Genomic DNA, 27,909 nt, shown 5'->3' with positions numbered 1-27,909 from the left:
GCCGTTGTGTGATGGTGTGATTGTGCCATCACACAATGTTTTATTGTTATTACCTTACTATCAAGGGTATACCTTAACAAAGGTTATTATAATTAGCCTTAGTACCAAGGTTAACTATACTTATTACTTACTGTCTGTTGATCTGATCATCGTGATTGATCCTTTCCTATTCATCCCTACACTAGATATACCTCAAATTAAAGACGACATCGCCTTTCTGGCTTATTTTTATTTTATTTTTTATTGTAGGCCTACTTGTTTTTTTTCACCATAGATACGTTTGTATGATGTTGGTCTCATTGGTAGGGTAATTAACTTGCTGCATTTGTGTTTATAATTGTTTAAGAATCGACCAATTAGAGACATGGACACTGATAGAGACACATCAGCACAAACATTGCAGGTGAGTAATATTTGACAGAAGGATTGTGATTTACTTATATTTGACTAGAGGAGGCAAATTGGTTTGTTAAGGGCTGATCTCACAAAATGCTCAATGTATTTGCACTGCCAGCAGGTAGGTATGTTAACAATTGATCAACAATTGATCTTTTTTCTTTTTAGAATTTTGAACTATCCTCAACTTTGCTGCTCTGCTTTTGGACCTCCTGGGACAATGGTTAATTATCTGTAGACAATGCATTGACCCTCATTACTTTCTCAGATCATGGCAGCAAAATAATATTGCTGGTGTAAATGTGAAGGCAGCATTATGCAGCCTGCTATGTTTTTGTCCCACAACCAAAAAACCTCCGTTCAGGAAACAGTTTATAAAAACGTAACCTCGCATCACCAGGCTTTCCACCTCGGAGGAAAGCCTGGTCTGTGTTACAAAAGTTCTGTGTGAACCCAAAAAGGAATGCTGGCCAGGCTAATAAAAACAGCAGCAAAGTAACTGAAGTTTTACAGTAGTAGAGTGCTGTCCTGCCCACTACTGTAAAAGTTAACACTTTTGTCATGTCACTGTTTAATTTTAAGAGCCATCCATCCATCCAGCCATCGTCTACCCCTTATCCGGGCCGTGTCGTGGGGGCAACAGCTCCAGCAGAGAGCTCCAGACCTCCCTGTCGCGAGCAACACCGGCCAAATGCACCTGAAGGTCCCCCGAAAGTAAGTACATTGTCATTGTCTCCACCAGGCCGTAGGCATAGGGAGAGAGTATGTTTTGCACTCCGTCCGTCCGTCCGTCCGTCCGTCCGTCTGTGAACAGCTAATCTCTGGCACCGCTGGCTTGATCGCAGCCATATTATGCACACACACTCCCTGAATGCCAGAGCTGAACCTCTGCCCCAAAGTTTTCACATTGGCCTGTTATAGTGCCACCAGGAGGCCACTTTGTGCAAAACAAATGTTTTGACAGTACACCTTAGATTTTGTCCAAACATCGCGGAAAATTGGTACAATGCAGTCTCTCTAGAGCCATTCAACGAAACATGTCTTTCAGATTTTTCAGACTCCATCCTGATTGGCTAAGATTGGTTTCCAAAGTTCGCAGGAGTACAAAATGCTGCAAATCATGAACACATTGTGTGATTTCCGTGACCTTTTGCACGCACAATACCACTAGGCAGAGGAAGAAATTGCACTTTTTAGAATCCTCCTCCTCAGGTCTAAATTGTTAACTTAAATGTGATATTTTTTTATTTTTTTCAGATTGAAATTGTGAAAGGATCAGGAGTCCTGTGCAACAGGACAACCTGGTTTTCCGCCTCCAACAGCACCACTCCAACCCAAATGGTGTGATTGCTGCTGATGGGCGTGTTCCCTATTGAGGAACTCCTGGAGAGCAACCTCAGCGGTATTTCTTTCCCCAAAATCTCTTTAAGTCGATCCATTAACTAATGCAGAATTAAGATTTGAACCTGCTTGGGATAATGTATTTCCGTTTGTACCTCCATAACATAAATCTGAGATATTGCTTAAGTGAAACATCATGTAGTTAGGGGGATTTTGAAAAATAATGTTTAAAATATCTTATTTAGGTGGGATGTCAAAGCGTGGCACTGGGGAACATTTGAAGGCCCTGGATCCAGAGAAAAAGAACGCCATACTTGGTGAGTACAAAAAAAGAATTCAAGAAGAAAAAGAACAGTTCATAGATATGCATTGAGTTGACTACTTTAACCATCCCTATTTTCACTATTTATTAGCCATCAGTGGTAGTTTATCACTGGAGTCAGAAAATATCAGGTAAGTGATGACACCCATTGCAGAAATCTGCACGGCGTAGCACCTGGTAATTATAAAAGCCTAACTTAATTTGCTCACTTCATCGCAGCTCACTATAGTCTATATTCTGGGCTACTAGTGTGCTTCCACTGAGATAAGTGTGGTCTTCTGGGTTGTAGAACATGTACAGTAGTTGGTTAGTCAATAACAATTGTTGTCCTACAGCAGTGGTTCCCAACTGGTGGGCCGCAAGGGGATTTCAAGTGGGCCCCCAAATCATTTGACAAAACACTAGAATGTTATTAAAATATAACATTCATATTTAAAGAAGTCTTTAAAAATGATACTATTTTATGGTGTTTCTTAGAATGGAATAAGTATACTATGTTCCATTGATCTAAGCCAGAACACAAGTTGATTGATCATTAAATAAACATCAAATAAACAACTTAAGAAAATGCACGTGGCCCACCTACAGTATCAACTTGTCTACTGCCAGGTTATGTGATCAGATAGGCGGGCCGTGAAAACAATTGAAGATTTTCATGTTGGTTCTGCCACAAGAAAAGATTGGGAAAAACTGATCTACATCTACGAGTGCATGTGTTTGGTCCGACGGAGCATTGGTCCGATGCATTGGTGTGATCGACAACCTACCTCAAACCCTCACCCTAACCCTAACCTCCCCGGGGCAGCACACCTAAACCTAACCCCAACCCTCTCCCGACCCCCAGCGCAGACCCTCACCCTAACCCTAACCTCCCCCGGGGCGCAGCACACCTAAACCTAACCTCGGACCAATGCGCGTCGGATCATTGCTCCGTCGGATCATAGTATGCCTCCCTACATCTACTGCACCCTTCTTCACCCATAACCCATTTAGACTTGAGGCCAATTCAAAACGCAGTCGTAACCTTAGTTTTTATTTTTAGAATATTGTTAACATTCAATGAACATATAACTATATATACTCACTCTACAAATAACAGGGCCTGTGATATTTTAATTTGTCCATTAACACCCAGCCCTGTATAATGTAGTAACGTCCAAAATGACTCCCAGATTGAATTGCACTTTGACATGAAGGGTATTTCAGGTCTAAATGGGTTCATCATTAATCATGCCATTTGCACCATATCATGCTTTTAGTTAATTTGCTTGATTTGCATGTCTTATCACTAAATAACCTGTGCTGATGAGTGCTGTCACGTCGCCAATACTAATTAAAGTGACATTTGTTAGAAAAGCTTGTTTAAATCTATTCATTCCATATACCATCTTTTTGGTTAAAGGCCAACAATCGTCAACAATAGGTTTGTGTACACACTAACAGATGGACTGCTTGAATTCTAGTTGACTTCAAGCATGTATTTTTTTGTATTGCCATGTTTTGTTCTTGCTTAAATGTAAATCGCTCTGGATTAAGAGCGATTTACATTGCTAAATGCCTAAATTATAAATCGGGTCCACTGTCTTCTCATTATTGCCTTTTCCTTGATTCTATGTAGAAGCCACATTAAAGAAGTTCCTGCAGTCAACCAAAGGCATGCTGGGAACAGCAGTAAACGGAAAGCTGACGGAGCTGCGGCGGTTCCACAAGAAGTAGACAAACAAGTAATGATATTATTAAAATGAAATAAAGCTGTTGATACAGCCCCTCCTATATCCAGCTTTAATGTCTGTCCACTACACAAACATTAAATTCAGATTGACAATGAATGGAGAATGATACATCATAGTGTATTGTACCGTCATGATGACATGACGCAAATTGTGATGTGCATTTTGTAGCTTGCTTCTGAACTAATGATGCCTCTTTTTGATCAAATCAGATTCGGGGATGACGAGTGCCGGAGAGAAGCCTTGCATGGTGTCCTGGAGCCCCCACCTGTATTTTTTGTTATTTATGAGCTAATTATAATTTATTATGATTTATTTTTATATGCCAATGCCACAATTAAATGTTTATTCTCCCAAGAAACATCTCTGAGGTCTTCTTTTCTGACACATATTTTTTTATTCAGAAAGATAAAGATATAGATTATGTAATTTACATATAATAGGCTACATCACTGGTTGCCAAACCACATACACAATTTCTGTGTAAATAAAATTGTTGCTATTATATTATTATTATTATTATTATTATTGTATTATTTATAATTGTATTATTATTATTATATTATATTATTTATATTATTTATATTATTATTTATATGCACATATATGTGCATATATGTGCATATAAGTGCATATATGCACATATATGTTCAGGGGGTCCAATTTCATATATGTTACATATGTCTATCATATATGTAATATATATGTCTAACATATATGTTACATATATGTTAGACATATATGTCTAACATATATGTAACATATAAGTCCTTTCCGTGTGGGCATGATTATATCATGCTGTTAATGTAAAAGAAAAGAAAAACAAAGTAGTGAATTTAAGCACCTGCTTTCAAGGAAGAGACAACTTCTGACTAAATCAATAGTATCATTAACAAATACAGACCATTATCTTATAATGAATGATCACGATACGTTATCCTACATATTCCTCCACCACAGTGGAGATTTTAGAGTAACACATATGCTATTTTATTGGGATTTAGAAGGACAACCCATTAGATTGCCCAAGAGTGCAGGTCTCATACTTTATTATTCTATACAATATACTTAGTTACTGTCACGTTCTGGCTCTCCACAAACGTATGTGTCTCCATGCTGGCCACTCCCACATTCAATTCCACCACACTACAGTCCCATTTACACACCTGTGGACCTCTATGGGGACCTACCACAGGTCACAGAAGTCAGAGAGAGGATGAGGGCACTGGGGCACTGCATCAGGCACCCAGAATTTGAGGCAAGTAAATTAACTATATGGGAGCCTACCCAGGGTAAAGCCTAGCCCTAGTCTCGGAATCTGGCAGCCATCTTGGTTTTCTCTCCATTGTAGATGCGCAAGAGAACCCTGGCCGCTAGGGGCGCGGGCAATGTTCTGTTGCGCATTTACAATGGAGGATTCCGAAACAGAGTGGATTAAAATACCTTTTCTATTGAAAAATAAGCATGTGCAGTGTTTAATATGGGTGCGCACAGATCACAAACAAGTGGGGCAACATTTAAAGCAGCTTAGATTTTGCATTTGTACAAGGTAAGAGTGATTTTGAGGCACAAACGTTCCTTTTCGACGTTAGGGGCGGGGTTATCTTTTAGACTCTCGTAGAGAGATTCATCAGAATCGAAAAAAACCCTCTAAGAGAATCTAAATGTTTGGGCTAGGTAAAGCCAGGAGGGGAAAGAATCGTACCAACTACGTAGACGTACTGCGGCACGACAGCTTAGCTACAGTAACAACACTACAGAGCTCAAGAACCTGATGTTATTTATTTTTTTAACTTTGTTTTTATTCAAAAGTTTTCTTTTTTTTTACACCAAATAATAATGAATAATCGAACACAAGTAAAACATACGAATCAATGAAAACAAAAAACAGAAGAAAGAAACAAAAAACATAACACACAACAACAACAACAACAAAAAACAGAAAAACAGCTTGACATAACTACTATAGTACAGCATTTTCCAAGTTGAGTTAGGCAGGAGAAGAGCTGGAAGAACCTGATAGGAAATTGTCGAGGGCAGCGATCCAGGAATCGCAAGTTAATTTGGTGTTGGCTAGGCCTCACTCTCGCAGTAACCTCGCCTCACCAGGCTTTCCACCACCCTGGAGGAACTCAGTAACTAACTTACACACCTGTCTCCAACTGCCTCATCAGCCCAACAGTTTCCTTCTCATTACTCACCTGTGGCAACTTCCCCAATCAAGCCACTATAAAACTGGAGTCTCTTTGAGTATCCTGATGATTCCTTTTGCTTGTTTTTGGTCTTTGTTACTGCTTGTTCCTTTTTGACGTGTTTGCCTTATTTTGGACTGCCTTCTTGGTTTTGACCTCTGCCTGCTTCACATTGTAAGCTTTTCCCTTTTGTTTGGTCGTTATTAAACTCTTGCAAAGTACTGCATTTGGGTTCTACTTTAGCACACCAGTTGATTGATTATATAGCACGGAAAACCTTTCACCAAGACAATACATGAGGTCTGCAGTGCACCCTCACCGAACCATCCTATCGGGGGGAAAGTTTGTTTAATGCCGCGATGGCTGAGGGGACAAAACTCTTAAAGGCCTATTCAAAGTCTGGATTTTCGGTGGTTAGGTGACCACCGAACTACAACATGACGTCACAAGCCGCGGTGAAGAGGATTTTCGGTGGTGAGCTGACCACCGGAGCTGAAATAACGTTGAGCGGTGGTGAGTAAATACAGAGAGAAGGGCTGCAGTGGTGGCGGTGGTTTGCTCTTCACCGTGGCTTGTGACGTCATGTTGTAGTTCAGTGGTCACCTCACCACCTTTACTAAAGCTGTCCTTTTTCCACGCTAAGGTTCTGTATCTCTGTCCAGATGGCATGGCGTGATCAGTGTTATTTGATATCCAAAGTGCTAACTGTGTGATGGCATATCAGAGAGTATGTGGGTGTAGGAAGTCCACTGATCTTGGAAGCAATACGGGTAATACTGAAAAGTTTGTTTCTGTTAGTCATGGACAGTATAGTGTGAAAACATGCGGAACAATACAACGGAATAAGAATAACACAAACCCAGGTTCAACATGTCTTTAAAGCTTTCCCCTTTACAATATGTTGCATTGTATTAATTTGTATAACATTCAACAACAAGGCAATTCAAAGTGGTTTACACAAAACATTAAGTGGTTTGGTGGTTAGCAACTTAGCACTCCCTCGGTTTGAATCCCACTCGGGGGGCCGATTGGGGCCTTCCTGTGAGGTGTCTGTTCACATGAGTTAATTTCCTCCAGATCATCCCACCAAATGACATGCATGTTCCAGGTAGTGTACACCAGTCGTTCTCACAGTGGGGTATGGGGACCCCTGGGGGTCCTTGAGGGTATTTGGGTATTTTAGTTTGGGACAACGCTCCACACGTCCCAAATTCTTCTCCCTTCTGGCTCCAAAACTGTGGAATGCACTTCCCATTGCAGTCAGAACTGCAGCATCACTCCCAATCTTCCGCCTTAGTCTGAAAACCCACCTTTTCAGACTCCATCATGGCCCATAGCACTTACCCTACCCCCTTAGATAGCATTTCTGTAGACTTAGATAGCATTTGATACAGACTTATAGCATGTTATGTAGACAGCACTATAATTGCATTGTATGTAGTGTAGTCATGTCATAGTACATATGTATATAGCATAGTAGTATATAGTTTATATGTATAGTTTCATTATATAGATATTCCACTGTTACTTTCTTAGCTTACGCATGTGATATGATAAATGCTTTTTATGTGATGTATTCCCATGCTTTTCTGTTCTTGCTTACAATTTAGGCATTTAGCAGACGCTCTTAATCCAGAGCGACTTACATTTAAGCAAGAACAAAAGCATGGGAATACATCACATAAAAGCATTTATCATGAAACATGCGTAAGCTAAGAAGGTAACAGTGGAATATCTATATGATGAAACTATACATACACTATACATAATAAACTATACATATTCACTACTATGCTATACATATGTACTATGGCGTGCTATGACTATATACAATACAATTATAGTGCTGTCTACATAACATGCTATAAGTCTGTGTCAAATGCTATCTAAGCCAACAGAAATGCTATCTAAGGGGTTAGGGTAAGTGCTATGGGCCATGATGGAGTCTGAAAAGGTGGGTTTTCAGGCTACGGCGGAAGATTGGGAGTGATGCTGCAGTTCTGACTGCAATGGGAAGTGCATTCCACAGTTTTGGAGCCAGAAGGGACTTACATTGCTTAATGTAAGTCGCTCTGGATTAAGAGCGTCTGCTAAATGCCTAAATTGTAAATTGTATTTGAGGTGTGTTAACTTAATATAGCATCAAAATCAGTTTGTCCAGTTAACACTATACTGTACATCGGCTGTTGCCCAGACGTTGGGAGCTTGTAGATCGGGTATATGCTAAATATTGAATATATTTTAACTAATCTTGTATGGGGTATTTTAATTTGGTGGTGCTTGACATGAGACCATTTGAGAACCATGGGCTATACACACACTTGTCTTAACTTTACACTAATATGGTGCTTACTGACTCATCTGATACAGCATTGATGGGCCTATTGGTGTTGAATAAGGCCTGATCTAGAATACTGCATCATATTTTTTTTGCCTCAGATTTATTAGTTGTTCAAATAAGTGCAAATTCTTTCTATTTCTGGCAAGATACAGTAGCATGGGATTTCCGATACGATGCCATTCTGAGATATGAAAAACCATATTAATTTGGAAACCCAATTGGCTGGTGAAGCAATGTTTTTATTTTACAGTTTACAAGAATACAGTGTAATGAAGCAAATTCCTTCATCAGTTCCTTAATTATATGTCAGAATAACATGTCGCAGCCATATCTCTGTTTTGTAGTACAGTATAGTTGGTACATGTACACTACATTGCCATTACGAAGATAATTTACAATCATTGGTACCCTATGGTGTTAATTTCTCTTGGTTAGATGGTTATAAAAGACTTGAGATACGGTTTAGATAATATTAATTCACATTGGTGGTATGGAATATGTTCACGTTGCATACTTATGCAACATGACATAAGGATTTCTTGCTTATTTTGCAAGCCTGTGTGAGCTGGCCATCGAGAATGCATTCCGTTGATGGATTCTATATTAGAGTGACACCACCTTAATTGGCCAGATGATATTATACAACTTTTCACTGTCTGGGCAAGCAGCTTTAAATGACCATGGCAGTGTGAAGACGCATGCCAAGTCTCCCCACCTGTACCAATAACAAAATACATGTATAAACACAATGAAATATTAAGAAAGAGTATAGTTAGGATGGAACACACACCACCCTTTAAAAAAAACAAAGTAATAGTAGCTGGAATTCCTTACAGAGTACTCAAGGCCATTCAACTCAACACTTGAAATAGAAATAATAATCAACCAAAACAAGGGGTGCTGTTGGCCTTGTGGTTAAGGCACATATTACCACATGTAGTACAGCCTGTCAGTGAGTCATGGGTTTGATTCCTGTTCCCAGGCTAGACTTTTTTGCTGTGTATCACTCCCAGTCTCTCTCTCTCCGTTTCCTGTCCAAATGAAGGAACAAAATCCCCCAATAAAAACATTTAATTTCCCAAGTAAAAAAACGCCTGCAACAAGTGAAACTGTTTTGCCTATCTTCATCAAAGATGAGCATTGACATGCAAATAGAAGCATCTTATTCTGATCACAATAATGTTTTAATCTCAGCTAATGAAGTGACCAACCATACTCATTTTCCCATTTTACAAAAAGCATAAACAACACTACACACATTTATCATTTCAATGGTATTAATTCAAGTAATATGTCAATTACTAAATGCAAGACAAATCCTTATTTAGCATAAAAATGCACATGCTCATATACAGTAGGCCTACTATCAAGCCACAGCAGCCATGGTAAGCGGGCTTCTTAATTTTTTACTTTTGTGTTGTGTATTGGATACAGCCAGGCTGTGTATACTAGAATCAACAGAATTCAACAGAGCAGGAAAGTAAACTTCAGAGGTTGTTTGAAGGATAATGATTATTCATTACTTCCATTACAATAATAAGTAAAAATAATAATAGATAAATAAAACCTTTATTGCCAAATAACACAATGACACATTGCATTTCACATGCTGTATTGCCCAAAATAAATTCTCATTCTGTTTACTTTTGAAAGACTGAGATATTTCTTTAGACATTGTTGTATCTTTGCTCAGAAGAGCATTACCAAAATAAACAATGGTACAGTAAACATTTGGTGTTATTATTTATAACAATGCTCTAAGATTTAAAATTATTAATTTAAAAACTACTGTATACAAATTATTTAGCCTGACACATTTTTATAGACTCTAAGAAGTGTGTTTCGTATTTCACTTGAGTTCAGCCCGTATACAATTGGATTCAGCAGTGGAGGCACAATAAATATGAGCATTCCCATTGTCTTTTGCAAGTCAGCTGAGACATTTTTGAATCTGTGTGATAAAATAGTGAAAGTCCCCACAATTTCAAATATGAAGAATATAACCAACTGTGCTACACATGTGTAAATAGCTTTAGTCTTTGCCTCAGATTTCCTTGTAACCAAACAAGCAATAAGAATCTTCACGTAAGAATATACCTGAACAGTTACACTGATAAGTTGCATGGCAGCTGTGTTAAATAAACCCATGACATTGTTGATTGTGGTGTTGCCACCGCAAGTGAGCTTTAGAAGAGACGGGTTATCACAGAATACGTTCAAAATTGTAAATTTGCACCTGGGAAGCCTTGTCTGCAAAGAGAAAATTGATAAGATCAAAACAAAGTCAAGACCCCAAACAAGAGAGATGATACAAATGACAACTCTCGGTGTCATAAGAGAGCTGTATCGTAGTGGCATGCAGATGGCAACATAACGGTCAAAGGCCATTGCTGCCAGAATGAACAGAACTCCACCTCCATACATATGGAGCAAGAATGCCTGTAAGACGCAGAGAGGATATGAAACCTTGTTTGTCCCCATCACTATGTCAGAAAGTACCTTTGGAAGCATTGCAGTGATGCCTATCAGATCATTGAGCGGAAGGCTAAAGAGAATGAAATACATTGGTTTGTGAAGGTTCCTTTGCAAGATAATTAATGCCAACAAGGTGAGGTTGCAGAAAATGCCAATGAAATAGATTGTGAGGCCTAGAAAAAATATGGCATACTTTCCTCTGTGCGGAATAAAGAATGGGTCCAGACTTAGCTCAGTACTGAACCAGAAGGATCTGTTTTCCATATCTTAGCTGTGTTCCTTTAAACCTTTACAAGGAAAAATTGTCATGAAATCGAAATACACTAAACCAAGCATTTACAAAGTATAGGCTGAGCTGCATCTTCCAGTTAAAACATGACTTGTCGCAAATTAAGTGCTGCAACTTCTGATGTTGAGAACTGCATGGTCACCTAGCTGTCTTAAATATCACCACCAGGCTTGTTTACTTCAGTACTTACTCTGAATCCCTTGAGATCATATACGTAGTTTGATCACCCTAATTTTCTTCAGCAAAGTTTAAAGACATAACAACTGACACTGCTTTCAGATTATCAGTGATACAAATAAATTACAAATAAGTAGTAAGTATCGATATTGAAATAGGTTATATTTAAAAGATTAGTAGTTTTGAAAGTGTTTTGACAATTTCTATGCTGTACTGCACATATAGCATCAGCCCACTTGAAAATCCAGGAAAACAATTGCGTGTTAATAAAATGTGATGTTTTTGCACTTCTGAGTGACACATTCGCCAGTCGGTAGTGCTGTCGCCTCACAGCTAGAAGGTCCCGGGGTTTGTTTCCCACCAGAGACGCTGTGCTGCCTGGCTTGGGGGCCGTGTTCTCTCCTCCACGTCATGAGCGTCCACATCCACAGGTGGGGTTGGCAAAAGGGCCTTTCTGTGTGGAGTTTGCATGTTCTCCCTGTGTCCCCTAGCCCCTATAGGGATAGGTACCCTCACCAAAAACATGCAGTAACCCTGGTCTCTATACTGCCTGATGGAGGGGAAAGGAACTGGTTGGAATAACATGTTCCTTCCACACGCTACGTAAGGTGATAACACCCCTGTAAGGTGATATGAACTTTTTTAATAAATTAGCGCGTACGTGTGTGTACGGTTGTAATGCACGGAACTCGACAACCGTTTACCCCACCGACTTCACATTCGACACACAGGGTCCACACCCCCGCAGGGAGTGCATTGCCAGGTATCGAGTCGGTCGGACCCACGGTTCTCCAGAACCACCACAAAAGGCTCTGGTCAGGCTCTGGCAGTGGGCCTAATGAGGCCAACTCCTTTCACCTGTGCAATTTCCAGCCTCTGCCTCAGCCAATTGAGGCTCAATCAATCAGGCTCTGCCAGTGGGCCGAATTGATTGCCAAGTACACTTTTGAGTTTGCAGTCTTCACACACAGGCACTGCATACACAGATTTCCATGTGGGACACCGTCTGCCAGTTAAAACGGGTGCTAAGACAACGTATATCATTAGGTTCCCAAGTTGCATCGTTCCCATGTAGGCCGGTGGCCGACTGTGACGGGCACGTACAGGTCTAGTCTAGAAATAATAAAGTAAGACAAAAGACATACTTTTCTATGGCTAGAGACTGTATTTCAAAACTCCACCATGCACCGGGCCTTTTCGTCTGGTGGAGATGAATATGATTATGTCATTAACATGATTACATCAGCTAGCAGAGAGTGTATCATTATTCTGTAAAAACACACATTTATTAATGATCCCCTTTGAGATATGATTAAATGATGTGTTATTAACTGTCTCACTTTGTAATTAATCCCTTGATCATTTGGTGGCCTCTTGTTGACGATGACATTGCTTGTTGTTTGCTAATTGAGGGTGCTTTTGTTTCTCATAACTCATGGGAGACTACCATTCAATATGAGGTCATCTTATTACAATTCATTAGTATTGCAGTTCAAAACAACCGCTAATATACAGTACATGTCTTAAGGACTATAATATAACTATATCATTTGCCATTGTAGGCTATACTTTTTATAGTTGGTGTGAACTTTGCCATCCACTTGATTGATTTTTAAAACTATATTTTTATAGTTATAGTGCTCAGTGTGAATGGCCTTTTAATGTTTTTAATTTTAGCGTACACGAGCACAAGCATTAAAAAATAGGCATGTTGTCCATATACTGCAGGTCCATAAACAGTGACATAATAATAATAATAATAATAATAATAAGGGTAATAATAATAATAATAATTAGGGTTGTCCCGATCACGTGATCGGAAATCGGGGCCGATCACGTCATTTTTAAATGATCGGAATCGGATCTGGAGCAAAGAAAATTGATCGGGACATCCCTAGTATCAATATTATATCCATATCAGACTGGATATTGTACTATTGTGATATGGCATAAGTGTCCTATAAAAATATAGAGGGTTAGGGAAAAAACTGAATCGGGACACCTCTAATAATAATAATAATAATTTTCATCGTTATCATGTTATTATAAATAACATTTGAATGTTTCTCAATCACAAAAATACTCTACACAGCCAAATGTATCAATTTTCATAATTGTATCCCAAGAGAACTAAAGCAGAAAGGCCAAACTAAACATGTGACTTAAATGGTCACATCAGGGCATTCTGAACAAACCAAGTGAACTAAAAAGGGCAGTCAGGACAGACTAATCATCTCTCCACAGAGAAATGGACACAATAGACCCGGAGTTCATTGATTTTATTCTGTAAATGTTTTCATATGTGAATCTGAGGAAAAAAGATTCAGGAAAGAGACTTTATCATTATAGCCTTACATAGACTCTTGACTCTTGTTATTTGTTATTTTAGGGCTTTTTAGACTAATAAGCCCTTTAATTTACAGTAATTATCCTGTGCATGCCCTCAAACATTGTGACGTTGCAACAGTGATTCTATTTTAACCTCCTGGTCAAGGATCTCTCATGCACCACATTTCTAAGAAATGCGCAGCCGCAGAGCCAAGATATTAACCAAGATATCATAATTTAACCCTAGCTTTGATACAATCTAAAAACATGGGGAAATAAAAACCCTTCACACCTCATGTGTGTGTGCAATTATGTGTGCGTGTGCTCAAGTGCGTGCATGAGGTTTATTTGGCCTATAGAATCCCCTCCCATGTGAATGGTTTTCTACTTTATACTGGCAGGCAAAATGTGTCTGCGTGCGTGTGTGCGTGCGACGTGCGTGCGTGCGACATGAGCTCATGTCACATGTTCTGACCTCAGTGTTTATTTTTGATAATTGTTTGATGATGGAAAAGTATTAGTCCAGGATAAAAGAAATCAGATCTGCTCCTGAGTCTGAACTCTTGCCTTCAAACACAAGGTAATGCATCCACATGGCTAATTTTTATTATTTACATTTTAGGATTAGAGTATTGTATTTGTTGCATGATACATGATAATACAACAATAATGCAACAACAAATTGTCATGGTAAAATAATAATAATTTATTTCAAGTTTAAAGCATACACAGCACTTTTATTATGATAAAGATTTTCTTTTTGTTGTCGTTTTTTTTTAATATATAGCTAATCATCTTCTAATACCTGCCTCAACCATATAACAATAACTTTGTTTTACAGGTTTATATTCAGCATTAAACAGAATGGACGGCAACAATACATTTCCAAGTGGTATCTTGGAAATCCAGGGCTTCAACATTTCTCCAGAGTTCACATACCCATTGTTTTTCTTACTGATGTTTGTTTATTTTTGTCTCCTTGTCTCCAACATTGCAGTGCTCATTCTCATTATCACTGAGAGGAGTTTGCACCAACCAATGTACCTCCTTTTTTGTAACCTGTCTATCAATGATCTAATAGGCAACACAGTCTTATTGCCACGTCTCATGTCCGACATCGTATCAACAGAGAGGTTCATCACGTACAACCAATGTGTTGCTCAAGCATTTTATAGTCACACATTTGGCTCAGCCTCACATATGATACTGATCATTATGGCTGTTGATAGATATGTGGCAATAGTTCACCCACTGAGGTACGGTTCAATTATGACTAATAGAGCTGTGATTGCACTGTCAACATCTGCATGGGCAGCTTCAGTGATGTTAGTATCTATTCTGATAGGGCTCACTGTCAGGTTGTCCCGCTGTAGGTCTGTTATACAAAATGCATACTGTGACAATGCATCGTTGTTCAAGCTGTCTTGTGAGGACGTGTCTATCAACAATGTATATGGTCTGATTTTTACTGTAATGTTGTTTGGTTCTTCAATGGGAAGCATAGCTGTCACCTATTTTAGGATTGCTGTCATCTGCTGGACTAAGAAAAACAAAGACTTGAATAGCAAAGCATTGCAAACTTGTGCTAGTCATCTTGTCCTTTATCTTATTATGTTGTGGACGGGATTTTTAACAATCATTCTACATCGCTTCCCAAATTATCCAGATCTAAGGAAAATTGCATATATTTTGTTTCATGTTGTTCCTGCTAATTTAAATCCAGTTATCTATGGAATGCAAACAAAGTCATTACGAGATAAAATCATGCAAATTCTAAACAGAAAAGTGACTCAATACTAATCTAAATCAAGGTGTGAAGGTAAGGTGATTATTTGACCAGCATCAGGATTGCTACAGTATATATTTGAACATAATATGTGCAAATATATGCTGTAGCAATCCTGATATAGGAAGGTTATATTATAGCTTTCTGGGAAGTACATTACAGAACCATGACAGACGTATGTTAAGGTTCACTCTTGTATCTACTTAGTCATCATATTCACTGTTGATAGGCTGATGCACACTGTTGTAGGCCCTCTGACTCTCATATACTGTACAGTGTCGCTGACTCGCTGTACTGTCTGAACAACATACAGTATGTCCATATAGGGGATCAATGTACTGTATACAGTATATTATATATTATTCATGCAATTATAGACACTGGTGAAGGAATGTACATTATACTTAAATGTATTTGTTTTTAGATATAATATACACTATGTAAACTTTGTCAGGCCAAGTGCAGATGGCGAAGGCCAGAATAAGTCTATTATATATATGCTGTTGTTTCTGCCCATACAGGGATCAATACATGTCTGTCTAGTGTCTACAGATGTCTTTATCTATATTTCCCTGCAACATTTGATGAAAGAAATGTATACCCTGTTGGAGGCAATGCTAAATCTTTATATTGGTGATTCTACATGGGAGTTTCTAGTGTATGGTGATATTTTGTATACGTCAATATTCTAATCTAAGTTTTAATGCATTCAACTGGACCTGAACACATCTCAATGATATCATATCAGCTGTCATATTCTGTGCATGTTGTTTCTGAAAGATTAGACACATTTCTTTAACTGCTCATTTCCACACTTATAAATGTTGATCGCCATGAATAGACCTTCAAACTAACAGCCAAATTAAAACTTGTCCTTGGAACATTATCTTGTCCTTGAACATCATTTTCACTTTTTATTTCAAAACAAATAATTATAATAATTTACAGGTATTTAACCACATGAATCATCACGTCTTTATTCTGGGCATGTCATATTACGTCAACATTTGGTATAAACCCTCTCTACCCTGTACTCTTTGAAACCATAGTGTTATAGACTATAGAATTGCTCTTGTGTGCTGGGTTGAGCAGGCATTCAAAGCTATCTCAGACTGACATTTTCTATTCGTGATCGGCATCAGTTGTAACTAATTAATTAGCCATATGAGCATTTGCGCCTGTCGTAGACATGCGCAGAGCAAGTTCAGTCAGGGAACCTCAGTCAGCGCGCCGGCCGTCAATTGGGCCACCGCAGCATCAGGCTCTCATCCACATGATTCACTCAGCCAATCACACGCTCACCCAATCTCTCATACCGGCTACTTGAACCAGAGGTTTGCATTCCTCTGCCTTCTTGCTTGCTTACTGCTGTTGTATCAGCGTGCTGCTGTCATACAACCTGCGCTCAATTCTGCTTGCTTACTGCTGTTGTATCAGCGTGCTGCTGTCATACATCCTGCGCTCAATTCTGCTGCTGCTGCCTTTTTGTATACTGCGTGCTGCTGTATACAAAGTGCTCACCCACCTCCACCCCAGCTACCACCTGTCGTTTTGGATCTACTGTTTAGGTACGGGGGATTCAGAGTCCCTATGGTCGGGACTGATGCGCTTGACCTGAGTACCTAAAAAGCAGATCCAATACATCGCCAAACCATAATAAATATATTGCATTGATTATCTTATATTCAATAAATATATATATTACATCCTCCTTGAGTTGTCTGACTGAACACACAGGAAGAATACAGAATGTGAGTTCTCACAGACTCACACAAGCCAATAACAAATACAATGTTACTCATGGTGGTTGAATTAACAATAAATCCACATGATCTGTTTATTGTTGTTCTATTCTATTGATGTTGTTCGGGTATTTGTCAAATACATTAGCACATACCTCTGCATTTAACCCATCCTATTGGAAGCAGTGGGAAAATACTGTATAGTACAATTTCCTATACTATTTTTAGTTTTTAGTTTTTTTAACATAAAGGTACAGTAGGCTACATGTGTTCTAGAAGTAGGATTGAACTCTTTACCTTACATCTTCTTGTCATTATCTACACATCATGATAAATGAGCAAATAATCTTGTACTAAAATACGCAGACTAAGATGCTCTACACCTAGATGCATTTACCCATGATGAGGAGACTCATAAGGAAAACCATAATAAAGAATAGCCACATGAAAAAGCGATCCAAGACCTTGGCTACCTTCTTCCACTCCCCAGTTCTTTTCTGTGTGGCCCTCTGATCTCTGTAACAGTTGGCAATGTACTCAATGTTACGTAGGAGCTGCTGTTCCTGCCACTGGGTCATGGAGTTAATTTCTCTTACAGTATTCTCTCCATCACTCACTCCCCCCTTCCTGCACCTGCCTGTGGACGTCTGTGTGTCTCCACAGTCCATGCTCATGTAAACGCCATTCTTCCAGGAACTGTAATTACTGGTAGGATTCTTGCCAATTGAGCCTACTGGACTCATGGTCTGCTCCAACACGTCCTCTTGGATCAATGCATAGTCCTCTCTGCCAACTTGGCCATTCATGGTACAGCTTGTGTTCTTTACAGGCGCTGGCTCTTGTTTTTCCGATTGCGGTGACATGCAGTTCTCGCCTACTTCATAAACAAAGCACATTCTGGCCAGATACTGCAGAATGACTGTCTTGGCCCATTTGGGCACAGGCTTGGCATCTGGGCCGCAGTGGTGTATGTTCATGATGAAGATGGTGAGGGCAGTGGATGCTGTGATCATTGTCATGGTGGCAATATAATACTTTCCTGTGAATGGAAAATGACAACACCTCAACCATGACATTTATTTCACACAAAGATCTCTTATATGTGCGTTTGAGTGCATTTTATTGTACTTACCAATAAGAGGTACACTCTCAGAAGGTGGCATGATCTCTGCAACCAACAGCTGAAAGACAGTGAGGGCCAGCATCACTGTGACACCAAGCGACACTTTCTCTCCAGAGTCAGCAGGCAGGTAGAAACCAAGCGGGGCCAGGAAAGAGATCATCACACACGGAATGAGCAAGTTAAATATGTAAAACGTAGCCTTCCTCTTCAGTTTCAGTGTATATGTCACATCGGGGTATGGGTCAGCACAGCAGCCATACGTGATGACGTTCTTCTTAGCGGACATACCTTGTACCTCCCACTCAACATTATCCACAAGGTCAGCCGTGTCAGCATCGTCCATGGCATTGAGGAGGTCGAGCTGGTTACCATTGTAGGTCCAGGAGCCGTAGGTAAACCTACACTGCTGGGCATCAAACGGAAAGTATGCCACATCTACTTTGCAGGAGCTCTTGGTGATAGCTGGAGAGTCCCACATAATCTGTCCATCATGCCGGATCACCACGTTGGTGTCCATGGAACCAGTGAAATGGTCATCAGCACTGAAATACAGAGACAACTGTAATGCCATGACTTGCACAACTCTACTAAAACGTACTTTTTAGTTTGTTTGCTTGTAAGTTATTTAAATGTAGCCGCGATATCTCCTTTCATACTGCAGTTCCCACATGGCAATAACAGAAAATATACAACTATGGAAAGGTCTAGTGGCTGGACTACAGGAGGAATGTTATTAATGATATAAGGCACAAGTACAGAAACTGAGGGAGGAGTTGACTTGCACTCATGCCTCAGTCTATGCTCTGACTATCTGCATCATACACTCTGTTTATATGTTGTGATGTCAACACTACATGTCAACACAATTTAATACTCGCTCATTCAGATGAGAAGTGGAATATTAACTGGTGTAAAAAAAGCAGATAAGAACCTGAACACTCCCGTGAATAACAGCTTCAAGGAATGTTCAGCTTGTGCCTCTATACCAACAGAAGAGCAGCCACAACACCGCTCCGACCTACTTGTTATATAGGACAATATCAGGTCTCCATATATAACTACTAGGTATGCGGATGGTATCGAGTCCGTCATAATCATCTTTATTCCATGTGAGGAGGGAATCAATCCACACCTGCCGTATCCATAAATATGCTGTCAAAATCTGGTTACGCTCATCCTGTAAGAAATGGGAGGTCATTAACAATGACCACATTAAAAAGAAATTGTGTAAAGAAAATAAAAATAAATGCAATTGTATTAGCTAGTTGTGTTGTTTTCTGCTTATTGGGAAGCAGTGCTTTGTTTTACCATATCAATGATTTGTGACAGAGTAATTTGCAGGGTGACATTCAGGATGTTATCAGTGTCTTCCACAGGCCTCAATGCACTGCTGTAATTGGCAAATATATCATTCAGAAGCATCTGTGCATATTTCGCCTTAGCACACCAACACACTGGGACAGGAGAGAGGAAACATTTCAGTAAATCTCTCTAAAACCTAATTTATACTTTGTGTCACAGTTAAAAAAACAGTTCTAGTCAGAAAGTGACACCATCATACGACAAAGTACAGCTCAGGCTTATGGCTTGCTGCTGTATTTGACTTGATGATGATGTAATTTGTCCTACATTTCAGTTAAGACAAAAGCCAAACATTTGTTCTGAAAGACATTAGTCCAGAATTAAAAATGTACTTGAGTAAAAGTACAAAAGTATCCGTATCAAAATGTACTGTAGGCCTACTTAAAGTACCAAATGTAAAAGTACTCATTGTGCAGAATGTCTCATTCCACAAGTTCAAAAAGTATTGAAAAAACATATTTTGAAAATAGCTTGTAGATCTGCTATTTTCAAATGACTGGAATAGGCCTATATATAGGGCTGAACTGGTCAGTGTGTTTTATAGCAATAATCAAATTCTACAAAGTAACTATAACTATACATGAAAATACATGTAGTGGAGTAAAAGTACAATATTTGGATCTGAGATGTATAGTGGAGTAGAAGTAAAAGTATTGAAAATGGTAAATACTCAAGTAAAGTATACAACCTCAAATTGTACTTAAGTATAGTAGGCCTACTTGAGTAAATGTACTTAGTTACTTTACACCACTGTTGTGTACCACTTCAAAGTTATGGTCGCTTAAAGCATGTACTTGTTTTATGTGATCCAGATGAACAGTATGTGCCTATTTTTACATTTTTAAATGTGCTTTCTAATTTTATATTGAGCAGAATGTGCACTAAATGTTTTCTTCTTCTAATTTCTTTTTTTAATTTTTTGATTTACCTTTTAACCCTTTTGACCTTTTAACGTCGAACTATGGCAGCAAGATATACAAGAAAATATATACAGAATAGTGATGTTATAATTAATAATAATAATATATATATTCCCTGCTAAAATAAATTCATGAAATGAATGAAAGATAATCTGATTGTACAGACCAAATTCAAGTTGACGGTAAAGCATTGTCTCTTAACATTCTGAGTGAAACCAATATGGATGCTCTGTTTGGAGAAAGAGTATCAGAGAATGTGCCATGGACACATGACAGATGGTGTAAGAGGTTCAGAATGGATGTCAGGTTGGATTGCCCCATAACACTAGAGATAAGGCAAATCCCTGCATGAAGCATGCAGAGACTGAGGATCCCTCTGTTGACCCTTAGTGAATATGTGTTGGGTGACCTAGCTCTTAATCCCAGCTGGCACACATACTGAATCAGTGAGAAAAGGAAAATAAACTGAAACATAACATGGGCTATGATCATTAAAATTGTGCTCAATACTTTAAAAAACAATTCCCATAATTTATAACTTAAGGAAAGATCCTTCTGTAATTTGTGGGGAAAACAAACAAACAAACAAATAAACACACAAAAAAGAAACATTTGCAAATACAACTTGCTAGGCCTGTTTACAATGTCCTCTGGATTTAGGTAGCCTAATCCAGATGACAGCATTTTAAGTGAAATAAATTCACGAACTTGAACTTTTGAACTCTTGGAAATGGCTATTATATCCTCCATGCCACATACAAATATGTTATCAATAATACATGTCACTTTCTTGAACACATAATTGTGTTCTAACGATTATTATTCTATATAGCCTGTAACAGGTTACGGGAATTGTTTAACATCTCATAGACACATATATATAGGATGAGTACTAAATTTAAGTAAATACGTATATCACTACAATTTAAAATGATCAGCAGTACTTATATATGTGTCGTTTTCTTTATAATTGTCATTTCAGTCTTTGCAGCCTTGCGGTATTTTTTGGTAGACTAGTAAAGATTGACAATTATTGTGCATGTGGCGCAATTAATTTTCTTGATAGAAAGAAATAAAGAAAGAAAAAACTTACCAGGAAAAACATTGATATTTATAGCTAACAAAAGTATGCCTAATGTTTGGACTCTCATCTTGCAAAACAGGTTAACTCGATCATTTGAGCGCGTATATGAAAAATGACAATGCAGTACAGCCTACCAGTACCAGCAGTTTATTTCAAATATGGGCTGTGTATGGACAGACCTTATACAGACGGTCTTTCAACGGGGTATTCCTTTCACCATAGAGGCGGGGCAGCGGGTCGACAAAGCTTAATCCTGCACACACACACCGCGTATTATTTGGCAAAAGATTGAGATACAATAATTTAGGAGGCTACCCTTTCCATTTTAAAACCTGAACTGCAGGCTAATAATGAATAATGAATAAAACATAAATAATAATAATGTTTTCTTTGTTTGGCAACAACCTGACAGTATCAGCACCAAGGACAGTTCCAGACGAACCTATTCCGCGTCCGCATCCTAACTGTATGCTGTTAGGAAAATGGATTGCTTTAATTTGTAGTTTCCTTTTTTAACTTTTAAGGATAAACATCCATATAGATATAGGGCAGGCTGCATATTTGCATAATTTATACGCGAAGGTCTGTGCACGTTTTTGATAGGCTGCGTCAACCATCTTTATCATTGCAATGCGGCCGCTTGTTTTGCTTTTTGTTCCGGGTAGACTATTCATATTTAATTTTCACGTTGGCTGCTATATGTTAGGCTGAGCATTTCGAGCTATTTGCGGGAAAACGAAGGTTTGTTTAAGAATTCCACACCAAATCTACATTTGTGTTTAAGATTGATCACTGCACAGAGCTGTAGGTTATAGCCTCCTATATACAATGTTATATATAGCCTACATGGTCTGGTTGTATTTTTCACGATTTACTATTTCACTAATCCAACTGCACGAAATCGGAAGAAAGCATGAATATCAGCCAAAATATTTTAATGTTTTCTAACCCAGTTTAGGATGCTACAAAGTCCAAATACCTTGGGGTATGAGAGACCCCTGATCGTCAGAATATCATTCTCCACCTGTGTTTTGGGTGCTGTCTTCCTGCCACTGCTTGGCTTAATAAGTTGTGTCTTCATATCTTCTGCTTTCCATTTCGAAGATTCTACTGGAACGCATTGCCAGGTATATCTGCTTGCAGTGCTTTTTCATGTCAATGACCCTCAAATTAATGCATTTGGCTTGCGGATCCCCCCATCAGAAATTATTTTGTGCCAACTACTTCCATACAAGATTGGTGTTAAAATGTTTCCAAACATATTTTCATCCTCACAATCACATTCACTAAAATTCAATTCTTTCATTTTTATAAGATTTGTAGAAAATAGCTCCCAACACATTGTGAACTTGTAGGCCTATCAGCTGTTCTCAATGAGCTATATGAAATAGGTTGAACCGATTTTTATGCAATATTGTAATTTAGAACCCCCTCAAGGACCCTTGAGTGTCCCTGGAGGGTCCTTGCTTTTTAAAATGTTCATGTCCATTTACAGCATCACCTGATATAGTCTATCATTTTTCTTAGGTTCCTAATTATCTGCCATCTATTAGTGCCTCAATAAGCCTAAGCCCTGAATGCCACATCTGGAGATTCTGTATTGGACTACACTCAGCACCAAGGTTTCTTGTAGCCGTGACATACTTTAAGTTGTATAAAGGACGCTTCACATCAAGGTTCCCTGAGAGTTTACTCAGCTTCCTGAATCTTGTTTTTGCCTTCTTTGAAAACTTGGGTCTCTTGCTCCTTACTTATGTGTCATCCAGTGAGACATACTGTGAGTAATCAATATATTTTCAAGCTGAATCAATGGTTTGTGTTTAGCCCTTAATTGAATTGTTACCCCACAGCTTGTTTTGTTCATATTATTCATAATAGTAAAGCATGTTTAGTCACTGCGCTCTCCAACAGTTCACAGAAATACTATGCATAGTTTGGTTGCAGTCATTACAGAAATATTTGTGGGTTAGTTAGTATGTCAAAAGGATGACAAAATACTAAACTGTCTTTGTTACTTTTCATAACATGTCATTAATTCATGGTCATTGGCATCCTTTCACCCCATTTTAGTTGTACATAAGGAAGGCTTTGTCCTGTTCCTTATCAGTGCTCTTATCCACATGTCGATAACCTGCTGGTTGTGGAATACTATCAAGAGGTACTCACTAAGTCCTGAGGTAAGGAACTCCCTCTCAAAACACAAACATCTCTCATGTTAGCCACACATTGTCTTGTTATGTTTGCTTGAAGCTTTTGTCAGTGTACTTAAACTTGACATGCATTTATTTCAAATTGTAAATTGCTGCCATTACATTTGTCTTATCCGAGTCACTCTCCTGATGTACATTGTATTACGTGTTAAGTTAAGAGCCACCACAATGTGGCACTGTGGTAAAGCATGTCAGTATACTGCTGTAATGTTTCATGAAGTGATCACTGCTTAGAGGCTGCTGGAGGTAGTTATTGTTCACAATTATCCTGCTGCATTGTCTGTACATTTTATGATAACAGCACTTCCATATCTGACACAAAATCTAATATTTTAAATGTCCTTGGAGAAACAACTGTTAAGTTGCATAATAAAACAGTAACTCTTTATGAAAATATTTCCTCTTCAGGATACTAAATCTTACCACTGGAAAGTGCGTTTCTTAGTCCTCTACATATCCTTCTGTGCTTTTGCTGCTTTTTTTTTCTGGAAACACAACATGTACTGTGAACCAGGAAGTGAGTAAAACTGTATATCATGTGGTTACATTAGTAGATTTTTCCACAATTTTAAGCAATGAATAAAAAGCTACAGCTAGGTCTATCATTAGATAGATAGATAGATCAATAGATGCTGTAGACACAATATAATCTTACATTTTTTGTTGTTGTATCACAGTGGTAAATTCTGTCTGCAAAACGTGGATTAAAAACTAAATATTGTAAATTATATTAATGATACATGCTCAAATTATCTTGATGAGAAGGGCAGACTATACATTTCTGACTTTAAATAAAAAGTTAAGTAAAACATCACAAAGTCAAATGTATGTACAAAACCTGTATTGAGGTACTCGTTACATAATGCTGTTTTCTCTTCCCTACCATTCACAGGCTATACCTTCTTTGCCCTGTTTGAATATTTGGTTGTCCTGTCCAACATGGCCTTTCATCTAACAGCTTTGTGGGACTTTAAAAGCAGAGAGGTCATGATCATTTCACCCTCTGAGGATAAAAACTTCTGAGAGTCAAACAAAGATAGTCTATGTTGTACAATCACTCAACCTACAACTGATGAAGGATACATCACATTATGATTGCTTGAAGCTTTTCTTGAAGCATTTGTACTTGATATGCATTTCTTTCTCATTGTAATTTACAAGGTTTAAGGAATGTTGCTTTTATTTGGTTTATTATCCTATACTGTTTGTATGAACACATACATTGTATTACATGTTAACTTGAATGGGTGGATATAAAAAGGGGATTTCTCTGTTTCCATGTTGATATCAAGTCCCAGTAGTGCCATATCAGAGTTAACAAACAAAGAAAACTTGTGCCAATAGGAAGCTTGTTTTTGTCCTTTACTTAGAAATAGTTTTTTACATATTTACAAAGGGGTTGGCGGTGGCTCAGGGGTAGAGTGGCTGGATGGTACCCGCAAGGTTGCCAGTTCGAACCCGGGCTCCCCCAGAGTCAGTGTCGAAGTGTCCTTGAGCAAGACACTGAACCCCTAATTGCTCCTGATGTGCTGGTTGGTGCCTTGCATGGTTTCCGTCGCCATCGGTGTATGAATGTGTGTGTGAATGGGTGAATGTAATGCACAATCTATGTAAAGCGCCTTGGATAAAGGCGCTATATGAATGCACCATTTACCACATGGGTGCCATTTTCACAAACATTGTAACACAGTAACATAGTAAGGGTATTCCAAATAAACAATTTGTATGCACTTTTATTCCAATGAAGCTATGCAGGATGGGTGATGTGAGTGTGAGTTGGTTAGCAATCTGGCTGCAACATTTTGCACAAGCTGCAGGCAAGATACTGTATCTGCTTACAGAAAAGATTGACTATTGTAGCCAGGCCTAGTAGTCAAGAAATTAGTGCAGAAAACACTGGAGGCCAGAACGCTGATACAAGGTTTAATTTCAGAGACAAAGGGCCAAGGTTTCGGGTCTCGCAACATCATACCCCTCACTCAGGTGACCCAGCCGGGGTGATCAAGTCTTGACTTTCGTCCCGGTAGCTACCCACGATCAGTCCCATTGGGACTACTCTGGGAAGTCCGGTGCATGGAAGGTCTAGGCTCTGTGGGTTGACTCCTGCATGTCCGGGCCCCCTCCTACGTCTCACCAGGCCCACTCCTGCTCTCACCAGGTGCAGCGAGGACCTGTGCGTTGCGCCAAATTCCCAGCACCAGACACTTCATTCAGGAGTGACAGACTGCGGCTTGAATGGCCCTCCTAAAGGCCTTACCACGCGTGGGCTGTTGGGCTTCCTCCATATATTGCTCCAGGGTGCTGTCTACATTCCTGCTGTCAACCATCTCTCCCGGTTTTGAATGTAGCTTAAGTACTGCTAGCATGTGGTGACCCCTGAAAGGGAACAGTTGAAAGTAAAAGTCACCCCCCCCCCCCCCGTTTTTGTATTGACTTGTATTGTGCTTTCGTTTGAAATGTACCCATTCTACATACTGTGAATAACACTTTCAATCAATCAATCAATCAATCAATCAATCAATCAATCAATCAATCAATCAAAAGAAGAAGACATAATAATAATAATAGATTTAATTTACGTGAGAATCTCAAAGTGCTACAGCAAATGAATAAAAGCTAAAGAAACAACACACCATTAGTGTGAGTGTCATCTGTGAGTGTCATCCATTCTTTAAAAATGCTGTAGGCTATTTTCAGTTAAGCCAAACTATACCATGATTGCCTGGCTGCTTTTAAAGAATGGATGACACTCACAGATGACACTCACACTAATGGTGTGTTGTTTCTTTAGCTTTTATTCATTTGCTGTAGCACTTTGAGAATTCTGTAAAGTGAGAAAAGGATAGTATCAACTATCAATGATTGAACCCTCTGGGACTCTGTAGATTAGGACAATGGAAGATACAAAGAACTGAAACATACTGTTTGACAGTAGTACATTAGCCAATTGAAGCACAGCATGAGATACCCCCTAACATATTTAGAGGTTATCAATAGTATAACAAATCACACCCATGTGAAGTGAGTGGTGCAACTCCGTGTGGGGGTCCCCGCAAGTTCCAGACCCAGGGGGTCCCTCTACTGTACTGTACTGTCACTGTACTGCCACACCCAAAATACATATACAGTTAATATGTCTGTGTGTTAGGCTGCGCAATGTTCAGTGACACTCGGTGGTGAATTCGTGCCTTGTGTGTGGGTCCCCGGGGGTCCCCGGAACATCCAGAACCCCAGGAATGCGCCCAGGGGACGGGCACGATTCCGGCGAGCCGCCCCGCGTCCGAAACAGTTGAGAAATGACAGAGTTACCGTGTGGGGGTCCCCAAGGGACCCCATTTGGGGTCGAAACATTGTCAACCTTAATAAAATGCATTGGGAGCTACTAAAAAGTGTGATTACAACATCTCCTTTTCCGTATCTCCTGTACGTATCTTCTTGTTCAGCACCTGAAAGTTTTTTAGAGATGTGCGTACTTTCTTTTGGATTCTGTACTGTACTGTCAAACTCCAAATCATCAAAATATACAGTTAATTTGTATTTGTGTGTGTTAGGCTGTGCGTGAATACCAGCCAAACGCTATTTTCGTGCTCGGACGGAACCAGACTCGGTCGGACCCAGGCAGGCAGCCAGGGACGGACCCAGGCAGCCAGCCAGGGACGGACCCAGGGACACACATAGCTGTCTATAGGAGTAAAAACAGCTGTTAAATCAAGCAGGACCAGGGTAGAATGTTCACCGTAGTAAACTGCACGAGGATGCAATTTGCCACTCCAGAACCGCCACAAAAGGCCTTTTCATTTGGCGGCCACCATATTGGATTTTTGGTTGGCTCGGTTTAACAAGTTAAAGAGATGACCCAGAGTAATGTTCATGCCAAATTTCACGCTTGTATCACCAAGTGAAAGATCGTTCCTAATTCCTATTCTGTAGGCTACTACTGATCTCCCATGTAAGTAGTGCACCAACAATATATTCTTCAGAATAAGGTGGCATTTGTTCGATCAAGCCAGAAGGTCCATATTACTATCATGTCTTTTCACGAAATAAGTATCGTGAAAAGACTACTTATCAAACTGTCTTTGTACATCACA

At 39.1% G+C, this 27,909-nt stretch overlaps 4 protein-coding genes across 4 annotated transcripts in view; 2 read left to right on the top strand and 2 right to left on the bottom strand.

Moving 5' to 3' along the window:
* Positions 1-10,125: 10,125 nt before the first annotated feature.
* Positions 10,126-11,061, bottom strand: LOC310864507 (olfactory receptor 52B2-like; the record flags this gene model as incomplete). The annotated part of the gene is made up of 1 exon (XM_083773195.1): positions 10,126-11,061. One exon carries the CDS (start codon positions 11,059-11,061, stop codon positions 10,126-10,128), a length of 936 nt encoding a protein of 311 aa, XP_083629321.1.
* A 3,394-nt stretch (positions 11,062-14,455) lies between these two features.
* LOC310864506 (olfactory receptor 52N4-like) lies at positions 14,456-15,391 on the top strand (the record flags this gene model as incomplete). The annotated part of the gene is made up of 1 exon (XM_083773194.1): positions 14,456-15,391. The coding sequence occupies one exon, from the start codon at positions 14,456-14,458 to the stop codon at positions 15,389-15,391; it is 936 nt and encodes a 311-aa protein (XP_083629320.1).
* Positions 15,392-17,502: 2,111 nt separating this feature from the next.
* chrna10a (cholinergic receptor, nicotinic, alpha 10a) overlaps positions 17,503-27,909 on the bottom strand; it is a gene marked incomplete at both ends in the record, with an annotated part of 108,587 nt that continues 98,180 nt past the window's right edge. Inside the window, 4 exons of the mRNA XM_083772822.1 lie at positions 17,503-18,158; positions 18,252-18,784; positions 19,265-19,419; positions 19,551-19,696. Of these exons, the coding sequence (XP_083628948.1) occupies positions 17,503-18,158; positions 18,252-18,784; positions 19,265-19,419; positions 19,551-19,696 (1,490 nt within the window). The remainder of the gene's footprint in view (positions 18,159-18,251; positions 18,785-19,264; positions 19,420-19,550; positions 19,697-27,909) is intronic.
* Positions 22,568-24,841, top strand: LOC310864830 (post-GPI attachment to proteins factor 2-like; the record flags this gene model as incomplete). Its single annotated transcript, XM_083773624.1, has 5 exons — positions 22,568-22,735; positions 23,136-23,385; positions 23,679-23,785; positions 24,227-24,335; positions 24,711-24,841. The coding sequence occupies 5 exons, from the start codon at positions 22,568-22,570 to the stop codon at positions 24,839-24,841; spliced, it is 765 nt and encodes a 254-aa protein (XP_083629750.1).

Source organism: Protomyctophum parallelum, assembly GCF_964188405.1.
Source record: "Protomyctophum parallelum genome assembly, chromosome: 9".
NCBI classification, from domain to species: Eukaryota; Metazoa; Chordata; class Actinopteri; order Myctophiformes; family Myctophidae; genus Protomyctophum; species Protomyctophum parallelum.
Note: the sequence above shows the minus strand (reverse complement) of the source record. Positions and strands in the feature narration are given on the sequence as shown.